This window comes from Poecilia latipinna, unplaced genomic scaffold (genome assembly GCF_001443285.1).
Source record: "Poecilia latipinna isolate Pla-1442-1.1 unplaced genomic scaffold, P_latipinna-1.0 Scaffold592, whole genome shotgun sequence".
Lineage (NCBI taxonomy): Eukaryota > Metazoa > Chordata > Actinopteri > Cyprinodontiformes > Poeciliidae > Poecilia > Poecilia latipinna.
The window spans coordinates 175,714-188,853 of record NW_015113208.1 but is presented as its reverse complement, the minus strand read 5'-3'; the positions used below and the strand labels follow the sequence as shown (position 1 = coordinate 188,853).

Here is a 13,140-nt window from a genome sequence, read left to right as displayed (position 1 = left end):
CAATTTGCAATAAAACCCTTGTGCAATGCAAAAAAAGAAAAAGAAAAAAAGAAAAAAACGTGTTGTCAAAAATAAGCGGTCAAAGCTAAGAATTTTTTCACTCATTTCTATACGAGGTCGTCTTCCAGTAAATTAACTGTAATCTCTGTAAAAACGACTAAATTAGAAATTAAAAACATGTCGTAGTTTACTAACAATTCTCGGAATCCATTAACCAACACGACTCTAAGCAGTCTTGAGTATACTGCACTTTTGCTAATATGGATGATCTTTCAGTCTTTCAGCTTTATGCTGCATCTTTAATCGTATTTAAATACGTTAAGTCTTAGTATCGGCATACATCGATGATTATTCACAAACTAAACGTTCAGCATGCAGAAATGTCTGGCTAATGCATTCCAAGAATTATGAGTTTATACTTTGCATGCTAATCTAACATTCGCCCTGCTGGATAGGGTCTCACCACGGTGGATGCCTACAGCTGACACACAGATTACAGGACCAAAAATGTTAAAGGTCACTCAGAGTGCTGGGAACACACACGAGAAAGAACCAGAGAGGAAGAGGTGAATTTATCGTGTTCATTTAAAATCCTGGAGCACTTCTGTCAATGACGATGTCTGTTGGACAAAATCAGCCTTCCACATGGATGTGAAGGCGATAAGATTTCTATATTTAAATAGCCGTCTTATTGGGTAATATTAAATTATCTCAAATGATATTTTATTTGATCAACATCTGTGTGTATGCGTTTTTCTTCTTGAGCTGAAATGCTAAACCAAGTGAAAATAGTGACATTCTAATTCAATGACACGCGCATAGATAAAAAGCATATGTTTTGTTTATCCGTTTAAACAAAAGTGAACTGAAAAGCTGACCACAAATAGATTTTTTTTTTCTGCTGTTTGATACAGTCACTCCTCAATCATTTCTAGAAAAATAACCAGATTTCTTGGCTACTCTGGGAAATGGATTTACTTTAAGGTCCCCTAATGGATTTTGTATAAAGTTCAAACATTTGAGTATCTTGGAAAAGAAGTAAAATTGTGGAAGGCATCAGGATATTCTCTCAGTTCTGACACCCCTGAGCTTTTGAGGGTTTAAATACCAACATTTTTAAAGCACCACTGAGTTCACGACTAAAAGGTTCCAGTGAAATCTAGACGCCAAAACGTGCCTTAACCTTTACTTTAGGGTTCATTAATTAAATAGTTTAGGAGGGGTATTAAGTTATAATCTATTTGAACACCGCACTAACGATTCAGTGCTGACCTTCAGTACTGAACCTTGGACATTTGTCAAACTGTGTGTAGCAACATGACGTTTTACCTCTACGGGGAACCTTCTGCCATTTATGCTGTGCTCTGAGCCTGCTGATCCATTACTCTGGCCCCAGTGAAACTCCATCTTCTCAGCCTTAAAGCGCCCTGGCAGTCCAGCGCCTCTTACAAAGTAGTCATCCTTCAGCAGCACAGCGACTGGAGACAAAGAGGGATGGAGAAATTGAATCAAAGACGGATATTCAAGCACACTTAAAGAAAGGCAGACGAAAGAAAATTATACAGTGGCATTGTGTTTAATTAGCAAAGAAGCTCATCCCAGGATAATGGCAGCTTATTTTTGTTTAAACATTTATTTTTCTGAAATAATTTTTACATTTGTGTTACCAACAGTGGATCTTTTAAGAGGGAAAAAAAAGCCACAATTTGGTATTGTGAGCGTTAGCTTAAATGTCTATGCGCTTATGCAACTTGGTTTTTCAGCTTTCTTTATTACTTATTGTTTTTAGTTGAACTACAGGAAATAGTTCAACATAAAAATACCAACAAAAAATAGATATATATTTATCAGGTTGTAATTTTATAAGTCACTCTATATATATATATATATATATATATATATATATATATATATATATATATATATATATATATATATATATATATACATACATACATACATACATATACATACTGTATATTCTCGATCAATCTGCTTTTCTTCCCTGTGCCATTCACGGTATAAATGGCCTAACAAGCTGTTGAATCTCAAATATTCTTGACTTTGTGTGAAGTGAGGACCCATGGGGGCACAAAACCCTTGCAGAAATCCCGAAACCTGACATGGTATGTGGCTTTAAGCCTGTGTGAAAAAAATCGTTAAATGCAACATTAGTGGCGTGCACATCCACAAAGATGCTTGTGATGTGCTATTCAGAGAGCACTAACATGCTTCCCCCCAGTGTCCTTGAAATCCCTGGTTGACTGCGAGAAGTGCAGTGCACAGGTTCAGTCAAAGGCACCGTCTCTCTAATTGTTGCACGACTTGTAAGGAAGACTCGATGGCATCCAGATGCCTTGTGATCTTTATCCACATGGCAGCTTTTTACGAGGCCGTAATGCCGCTGCTCTGCCTCTGCAGAATAGCAGGCGTTTTCACATTTTCTCTCATCTAATATCATTAAGTCCCACTGCTTGGTCTAAGAAATTTTTCAGAGGATTCTATTTTTTTTTTCACTGTTTTATATTTAATTACTTTTTTTCCCCCCCACTTCATTTGGTCGAATTTTATGTTGCCTCTGAGTGTATTGACATTGTATTTATACAATCACTATATGCAGATAAATAAGGCTTCAAAACTAGCATCCAACAAAGATTAGAGGCAAACATACAGTTGACATCTATTAAAGTATTGATTTTCATACAGATGACTGCTGGGTAATTATATGTGTGACTCCCAATGCGTGAAAACTTTCCAGGCTTGTAAAAGAAAAGAAAAAAGAAACACTAACATAACAGGCATGGTTTATTAGATAAACATGGGCACTGGCTAACAAGATATGATGCTAAAAAAAAGAGTCATGATCCCTTTGTTTTCATAAAATTAGATTTAAAAAAAAAAATCCACTCATGGCATGCCATCGCTGTTTACATCACAATTCAATATGAGAAGAGACATCAGCGGACGGGAATAGCCTGATCTCTGGACCTAACAGTAAGATAAATATGATTCTGGTCTGAACTTGACTCGGAGCCCAGCGCAAGTGCTCCAGACAACACAGAGGACATACTGGAAATGTAGACAAGATGATGAAGATCAGAGATCAGGGAGGGGTGGAATGGAATGGGAAAGTCTATAATGCCTGAGCAAGACCCGCTTTTCAGTCCAAGCAGATGATAGCGTTTAATATCCTGTATAAAACCCAGCTATAAACAGAAAACACATTGTGGCAAGCCCGGGGCTGGCTCTTTGAATGTTGACAGTTTCACGCTGGTTAGTGAAAAGACGCATGGAACTATTAAGTTCAAGTCCAAATTGTCCATTTGTGATGCAATTGTAGCTCAATTTTGCTGCGTTTGAACTTGGAATGTTACGCTTTCCACGGCTTAGATGACTGAGAACAGGGTTAGGTTAAAAAACAATGGGGGGACCGTGACTGAGGGCTGCGTGGAAATCAGCGAGAGTTGGTCACCGTTTGCAGATGGGGGGAGGGGGGGTGGGGGCGGTACCTCATATAGTGCCCAAGCACACCACAAAGGGAATCAAAGCGGTGATAATCCTGTTGAATTACACTGCTGAGAGTGTTTCCAAATGGGTTCCAACATAATAATAGACACGACATTCTGTTACAGTTTCCCATTACCACAAGCGGCACCTGCAAGCATTTTTACATTAGCACAATTTGACAAAGGTATCAAAAGAATGTGGAAAGACATGGCAAGAAAACAGACGTGAATCCTTGGGAAGCCATTTTTACTCCTTGTATTATGTAGAAAAGCTGTCAAAACTTTAGTTTCCTCACTTCCTTTAGAGGAGAAACTGTGAAGGGAAAAAACAAGCGTCATGTGGCACTAAAAAAAAACAAAAAAAAAACAAACAAACAATGTCCCTGCACCCTGGTAAAAGATCTTACTTACTAAAGCTGAAAAGGTGGACGACATTCTGACAAAGTTAATTCTGTCAATTAATTAAATGCAATAAAGCCTTTATAACCATTTCTGGTACAATTTTTTTTCAGTTTAAGATTCATTGGATTCAAATGAATCTAAGAACCTTCAGCTCAGTTTTTATTTTATTTTATCTTTTTATGTGAGTCCTTGGCTACAATCTGAATTGATAAATCAGAGACAGATTAGAATCAGGCAGGAAATTGGCCCAATCAGATATTTAATTCAAAAAGTGAAGTAAGTGAGCATATTTTCACCACTGCATGATAGTAAATCGAGATCAGTACTTAAAAACAAAACATCTCCTTTTCATCAACACAATGTCCTTGTTGCTCTCCTTGAGATTTCAAATCTCAGACGCCTTGTGAAGAATATGTAAAAAATAAAACAAGTCTATGGAAATCAAGCCAACTACCCAAATAGTTGGCAGAGGCTGAATGCATGGTCTCTAAAATGTCACCAAAAATCACATTTAAAAAGTGTGTGTGTGTATATATATATATATATATATATATATATATATATAAAAACAGAAAGCGCTTTAATTTCATAGTTTGTGAGGGGGTCAAAATTAAGTACAATGAAGGAAAAAGGATAAAAGAGACTCTTGGAAATGAAGCTATATTTCCACTGCTAATATTGCTAACTGCACTAACTGTGCCCTTGGCTTACATATACTGTTAAAGATAGTTTAAAAATGTAACTTCTGAAATTACAGCAGGATATTTTGACTTCAGCGTGGAACTATTTATGACAGAAGGCTACCAGTAAGGCTTCTGTATAATTGCAATAATTTAATGAATAAGTGAGTAATTTAACACATTTAACTACTTTGTAATTTTGTGCATTTGAAAAAATATACCTTAAAGACCTATAACCTGTCTTTCTTAAAGGAGATGGAGTTACCATTTGTAGTTTATTCAGATACTTCTCCCCCATATTTGGTCTAATACATGACACTTTTATTGTTAGGAAATCCAGAGTTTTAATTCAACCAGACATTACATATCTTGCGCGAAGATAACTGTGTCTATTAGTGAAAACAAAATCCAATAAAATCAGAAATCATTAAGTGTTCACGTTAGTCTAAACTGTGCGTCTATAAAATTATTAGTTGAGGAATTTATTCAAGACCTCAAAGCAGGTCACAGAGAATCATGTGACCTAATTACAATTGCAATAATGCAGTGGGAATCTAGTTAGCACAGCCACTGAAAATTGATCAGTCTCACATTTAAAAGGTAAATTAAATAAAGCTTTATTTCCGTGGTAATTTATCTGTCAGCTTGCCGTTTCTGTTCAGTTTGCTATGTACCTTGTGTTTCAGCTCCCAGGGGATTGCATTGAGAATTTATTCCTACACTGTTTTCTAAATAGTAGAGAAAAAAAAAAAAAAACAACCTTTCCACCATTCAGATGCTGACTGAATGCCGACTGCTGAAAGGAGTATTTATAATGTAAAATATATTGGACCAAAAAAAGCAGTGCATATCTCTGAGTGGAAGGAAAGTGATCCATTTATTTCTGTCCTCCTTTTATCTCCTTTTCCTTTAATCTGGAAGTGTGGCATTCATGTGTATTTGCCCCCACAAAATGCCATAACACTGCAAATCCACATGACAACACATTCCTCATAACAAAGCACGGTGGTGGCCAACCACGTCTCCACAGTGAAGTATGGTGGTGGCAGCATCATGAGCTACGGGTGCTTTTCTTCAGCAGGAACAGGAAAGCTGGCAAGAGTTGATTGGAAAATGAAGGGAGCTAAACATAGAAATCCTAAAAGAAAGCAAGAGCTAAAATGGAGTGGCTTAAATGAAATTAATGTTATAGCCCAATTAACGCCCCAGTTAATTACTTGATTCTTACTTGAACCAAGTAAGATTGAACGCAAGACTTGAAAAGTGCTATTCACACATGCTCTTTGTTCAGCAATACTGAGCTTAACTATTTTGCAAAAATAGCTTTAAACTCTAGTATTCTTGAAGAGACGTGTCCTGAAAGTCCCGGAGCTATCGTTGCAGTTGCCTGGTTCAACAAACATGAATACAAATTTGCATCGCATTTCTACTTATAAACAGTTTTGAAAAACATGCATCACTTTCCCTCCATTCCACATTTATGCAACGTTTTGTGTTGGACTTTAACATAAAATCCCAACCAAATACAATAAAGTTCTTTTTTTTTTTGGGTGTAATGCAAAAAAAAAAAAAAAAATGTTAAAAAAGCTCAAGGGTTTTTGATACTTTTGCAAGGCACTGAAGATACATGATGCATCTATATGTTATGAAAAGAATGTTAATGTATTTTTTATTTTTTTTTAATCACTGTGGTGAACAAAGTCCCCGACTGCAAATGAGCTTCTTCAAGACGTTCGCCTAACAGGAGCAAGCTGGGGTTCAGTGTTTTGCCTGTGGGCACTTCCACATGCGTTCAGTAGGAAATGTGGCCCGATATCATCTCTTTTTAATGTTCACACCAGTATTATGTGTGTTTTAATGTTCCGTGTCTCTCGAAACAACATGACCAGGGCGTTTTATAATCCCTCTGCTGTCCTGACTGAGATCAGATGAATCTAGAAGCCTTTTTACCACGTCTACATTTGACATCATTAGCCAGATTATAATTGGTGCTCTGTCGGCTGATCCCTCGCTTTACACGAGGATTTAGTCAGCCTGTGAATGAGGACGGCCCACTTTTAATCATCACACAAAGCAAACCAGGGGGGATTGAGTGTGTGAACAAGAAAACACAGATTGTCAGTAAACACATAGGATGATGGATAAGTTGTGGGGGGTGGGGGGGACAAAAACGAAAAGAATTGAAAGTAACTCAAACAGATTTACGGATTGGGAGAAGGAAATAGGTGTGATATTTTTGATAAACAAAGAGAAGAGAAAAGAAGATTTGAAGAGAGAGGAACCTTGTGTGATGAGGGATGAGCTGAGCTCCTGTCGCGAGGCGAGAAAGAATCTGCCAGAAGTATTAACGTGCCAGCGCTACTTAAGCTAAAGGCCCACAGCATGAAGACGACGAAATGATGCAGGAGATTTTTCAGACTGAAAGCATTAGGTCAGGAAATAACCATCCATCACATTATCATAATTGTGCAACTCCTTTGCAATAGAGCAAAAATCCCTGATTCTGCTGTTGTTGAAGCGGGGTAATCCTGTGTGCAACACAAGAAAAGCTGGGGAATGGAGATGCTGGCTGGCCTTGGGAGTTTCATTAGAAATGCGGCCCTGGGCGTGTGTGAACCCTCAAACAGCAGAGAAGGAATTAGAAACTAAGCCAAAAAGACCTTGAATCACAGCCTGTGAAAGAAGGGGAGTGTGTGTGAAAGTAAATCCTTGATCAATGCAAATGTCTCTGGAGGCTTCCGATTCCTGCTGAATTTGGTTTGAAGTTGCCTGAAATTTTACCGAGACGTGTTTTTGTTGAGGAACGCGGTCCGAATGGCAGCTAATCTGCTCGATCTCAAAGCAGGCCGAGGCACAAGGGAGCGACATGTAATCAATCGCAATGAACTTTTTAAGATCTGTTCACACAGCTCTTAATTACAAAGCTGACTTTTAAATAGTGTGAGTGATGTTAATGTCCCTTTTTGTGACACTTTTGAACAACTCAATTCTGGCACACCCCCAAGAGGCATCGGTGATCTGGGGCTAGGAAAACATAAGACTTTCCAACCACAGAAACCTTTTTAGCTCATGTAACTTTCAAAGCCTTCCCTCGTTTGTTCATAAGGTTTTAGAGGGACTTTTTATTGACTCTTACTTCAGAATGGAAGCTCTCATAATGCAGCTGTACGGTGACTGGTCGAAACACCAGTGTCCTCATGCGAGAGTTTTGAAGGAGACAGTTAAAGGGCTAGTTAGCTGATTTGGGTGCGTCATCATCAGTTCCCATTTATTCTAATTTTCTGAGACACTGAATGTTGGATTTTTATTATCTGTAAGTCATGACAATCAAAATTCCAAAAAAAATAGTGTATTGGAAAAGCTCCCCAAGTGTGATGATTCCACATGAGACATTTCACTTTATGATATGACTTACAAAAAAAATATCGCTTCTTTCAACCAATATTCTCATTTTTTAAACGTGTACTAGAAAATAAATTGATTGTAGGCTGGTTCATATTCGAGTCGAGAGCACACAAGGTTTTATATTGTGGCTTCAGTCAAGAATTGAATTGAGTTGAATTTCTTCAAGTCTAAAACACAATGTGCACAATGTTTTTCCTGAGCATATGGGTTACCAATAATACAGAAAACTTTGAAAACACTAAGGAAATGTCAGCAATGCAATAAAATAAAATAAATTAAAAAAAAAAAATAGACCTTGATAAAAGAGCTGGGTTCTTGTGTTTAGATTTAATGCTGTAGTTTTGTGATATTTATTCAATTGACATCCACCTGAAGGCCATTACTTCATCTCAACATCCATGCCTGTGGTATGAATGCAAGAAGACGAAAAAAATCTCTCAAAAATGCACCTCAAACCCTTGGAGGGCTCTTAGGATTGCTTGGTTTGAAAAAGTTATAACACAAAAGATTTCTACCAAAGAAATATGTGAGACTTTGAAAATTAATGACACACGCAATTTAAAGGTGATCGACTTTCATCTTTATCTTTCTCTGTCGGCTTTAACTGGGATTGTGCACAACATTGTCTTGTTGCTGGGTTTCCTGACTCAAAACTTTTTTTTTATTTTTTTTTATCAGTCTTTCATCGTTCGGTTCTTAGCCTCAGCAGGCAACAGTTTTCTGAGAAAAAGCTGTAACATGCAACAGCACTCTGCAGGATTGTCCCCAAATGGGAAAGAGACACAGTTGGTGGCGGGCTGGTGAACATGGCGGCTCCTGAGAGCAAGACATTTCCTTTAGGACATCAAAAACAAGTCAGGTCAAGTTATACATCAGCTTCAACCTCAGGCACCGCTACTGAGGAGGAAGAATCAATTCCCCAGGATGTACAGGGATGCGGAAGATGTGTAAGTACAGATAGAAAGCTAAGATTTTAAAATACAATCAGGAATACAGAGCAGATAGAAACATATTAATTACGTCATCCTACTTTTTTTTTATGTATATCCTTTTAAAATAGATAGTCAAGAAACCCAGGAATATGAACTCACAATGCCATGACATCATATTGATGATATTTATAGGAAAAAAAAAAAAAAAAACAGCATGAGGCAGGAAAATGCAGCAGGCTAAGTACAGCTGCATAAGACATCAGTGGTGTAAGATAAATGGGAGCCCATTAGTGCTGAGCTTACAGCACTACCTCAACCACAAACTGATGGCCAGAGTGCTTAGACACACTAATGTTTCACATCATCCTTAAAAACAAGAGATGCTCTGAGAACTCAGCTGATGATCAGAATAACACAATTTTACACATGACCAGCTCTGGCTAGTGGTCAGCTAGTTATAAAAACTAAAAATTAGATTTCTTTCTTTCTTTTTTTTTTTTTGTATATCCAGCTAAACACTGCATAAAGAATTTGCAGTTATAATATTGCACACATTAATATTGTGATATGAAACATTGTGCATCTTCACACGGAATAAACAGATAGTAGTATTTAGTAACAGTAACTAAGTTAATCGTAATAAACACTAACATATGATGCTACATAATTTTCTTTTAAAATTTTTATGTTGTTCATTTTAAAAGAGTCAAATGGTTTTAAACTGCAGAGCAATGAAACAGTAACTGCTCTCTCATACAAAGTGCGATTTCTTTTTTTAAGATAATAAATGATTGTTCATGATGGGAATGATTCCATTTCCCATTTACTGCAGCTCCTTTATAGCTGCAATAAATGTATGAATCATTCTTGCCAACTTCTCAGTAAGAAAAGTAGCCATTTGATGTCGCAAGTTGCTCAAAGTTGCTAGATAAAGTCACTGACTAACTTTCATATTTGGTCATGTGTGATTCAGGAAGTAAAAGAAAGGAGCATCTATCTCCTTTGGCAAAGTAAACATTATTGAAATACTCTACATATTTAGAACTACAAATACACTTTATGAAATCATTCAATAATGTCAATGTAGTGATGTAAATAATTTGCCTGGACCCACAAAAATCCAATTTAACCACCTGCAAGTTCTTCAGAAGTGGGAGAGGCTCAAGGCAGCACTAAATGCTTGCTGTAACTGCAGTACGATTGGATGTTGTCGCCAAAGTCTCCATTAACACAAAAGAAATTACTAAATTTGTCGCTTGCTTAAATGGGTCTAAGAAGTTACTAAAAAAAAAATAAAAAAAATAAAAATTGTCTACATTTTTTTTTCAAATAATTTAGACAACTGCTATTTTTATTGGAGCTTATCAGAAAAAAAATTGATTATACTGTGATATGGTGCACATTGCATTTTCAGATGCAAAAAAAAAAAAAGTTTTTAGCTTTTTTAGCATAACCCACTGCAAAGAATAAAGCAAAAGAATGTGAAAACACTTAAACTTGCCAATAACTGCAGGAGCATGGTGCAGTTGCTGTATGTTGCTGTGAAAATGTACAAACTCATATTCATGGAGAGAATTTTTACACAAAAGAAAAAAAAAAATTCTTAGCGGTGGAAATTGTATGCGCCGGAGGCAGAGTGGAAATTCCAAGTGCAACACTTGGCATATTTTTTGGGCTTGTACAGATATAAGATCATATTGAATTTAAATGCATAAAAATACTGAAAGTATTTAAACTTTTTTTTTATATACCTCTATAATTCATCACCTTTACTCTGGGTAACAGAAATTTTACAGAACCACACAAAATATTTGCACAGAATCTTAATCACTGCCTGTAAAAAAAATAAGTCACCAGATTCTGGCACTTTGTGGAATGTGCTGTTTGAATCCATCAGATGGAAAGATCAATATTCAATCTGCTTACAGCTAAAAAACAAGTTTACGATTTTATGGTCAAAACTGGTAGCCTCTTTTAAGAAAACACAAAATGAAAGAACACCACACTGAATATTAATGAAATATGGTCGTAAGGAGTTTATTCACTTTGCAGACAGTGTTTAATTACTAACTATTTAAATTCATTTTGGTTAGGTAAATATAATTAATGTCCATTAGACGTTCTTTTTTGCCACCGTTTCAAAAATAAATAACATCAAACCCGCTTTTCCGACCGTATGAAAAGGGGAAAAATCTTACTTCAACCCAGAATCCTACATGTGACAAAATGTAGCGCATGATCATCTTCATTTTAGGTGACAACGACTTTTAAAAAATAGCCACTGTGCTGTAGAAAGTACACCCCAGAAGCAGGCCACCTATATAAACAAATTATTTCAGGGGAGTCGAGACCACAGATACGATCTGCTATAGATGTTTGGCGATACCAGAGAGTGGAGCAGTAATGTGACAGGAAATTAACCTGCAGAGACCGCACAGCATTCAGCTGATTCAGTTAGGCTATACATAATTTCAGGTCATGAAGTCTGGCTTCGCAAGTAAAATGGAATAAGAGAATTAGAAATGTCACAGTTATGGTTAAGGTGTCCTGCAACTGGAGCAATGGGATGGGTTGGCAGGTTGATTAACTCTTATTTTTGTAGACTGACCTTCATACAGTAATGGGTCACGTGTGTGTAGAAGTGCACTGCTGCATAATGAGTAGCACACATCACGTCCCACAATTCTCATGCAGATAGATAGTTGCGACATGAAAAGTGCTGTGGAAAAACTATTTGCCTTCCTTACAGCGAAACGGCAAACAAAAGATAAAAAAAAACAAATAAAAATACACTCTTCTTTTCAGTTGAACTAAAAGTGAATACATTTCAAAATACGGTGATGTGAATTTGTTGCATGCTAAGTTGACCTTTTCAGAAAGCTATTGCTCTGCACCATTTTGTGGTAATGCGACACCACTTTCCTGACTTTCACGGTACTTGGAGCCATTTAAATCTCCCTCTTGTAGTGCATGTTCCCAAGTCATGTTACTTCCGACTTTGTAAATAATCAGCCTGCCGCATTGCCGGGCTGTGTCAGTGGCCTTGGTTGTCATGGAGGCTAACAACTCTCATTATGATCAAACGCAAGAGATGACACTGCTCTAAGAGAAACGGTGCCAAAAGCAGACAGATCAATTAGGGTCAGAGTTTTCAAACCAGTGGTCCACGGATTTGTTGAATTAAAGAAAAGGAAATGGGGCAGTGATTTGAAATAGCAGCTAATTGAGTGAGATTCCAAATGTGTCCGTAAACAAGGTTTGCAAGCTGCATACAAAGAGAGGAAACAAGCAAAGGGCGAGGACAATGAATGCAATAATAAGGGGATAAAAACAACTCATAAGCCTCTTTCAGTTGCACAAATCATACGGCAGCTGAATGTGTCTGTGTCTCACTAAATGAGCATAATTGTGCTTTTCTGTAACGTGCTGTGGCAGGAATTTGACTAGGTCTGAAATAATAACATCTATTTTCAAAATAGTCAAATATGCTGCAGTCGAGCAGATATGGGAGAAAGTAAGATGAGGTCTAATTCGCAAATGCATTAGCAGGAACGACCAAAAAGCTTTAAGGTCACAGCGGTACTGAGGCACATGTGGTTGTCCAAAAGTACCAACAGTATCATTTTCAAAACTGTCAATAAAGCTTACATGAGTAGTGAAAAAAAAATAAAATAAAAAAAGAATGCAAGTGTTACATTTGTGATTTTGTATCATGACTGTACTTCCTGTTTATTCTTCTGCTGAAAAACTGTGAGGAGCAGATTTGTAGGCAGGACTCATGGGATATCATAAAGCCAATCAGCTAAAGGGATTCTAAAGTTAGCAAGGTTGCAGTGATGGAAAGATTCACAGGCATGAGATTTTAACCCACATTTCACCTCAACATAAACTGTCTGCCAAGTGTTATTTTGCACTTTCAAGGTATGTTAACATGTTGTTAATTCATACCATCAAATTCACATTTTTTATGCAGTTACTGTTAATCATTAAACCGTATGACTACTTCTGAATATTTGAATGAACAGGAATAAAAATACATTAATCATTATAATCCTTCATTTTTATAGTTTTTGAGGAGTTATTTTGTGAAAGATGTTTTTTTTATTTTAAATAAAGAATAAAATCTATTTGTCAATTTATGGCAGCCTTTGAAGATGGATGGGCAAAATTAAAGGTTAGTTTGTGCAAAGGAAGCGGCGAAGAAATAAACGTCAA

The 13,140-nt window shown here is 36.8% G+C and overlaps 1 protein-coding gene across 1 annotated transcript in view; it reads right to left on the bottom strand.

Annotated features, from left to right (window-relative positions):
* The window catches only part of LOC106953607 (protein tyrosine phosphatase receptor type G), a 161,000-nt gene that overhangs the window by 60,436 nt on the left and 87,424 nt on the right, over nt 1–13,140 (bottom strand). Inside the window, exon 4 of the mRNA XM_015042494.1 lies at nt 1,330–1,478. Within this exon, the coding sequence (XP_014897980.1) occupies nt 1,330–1,478 (149 nt within the window). The remainder of the gene's footprint in view (nt 1–1,329; nt 1,479–13,140) is intronic.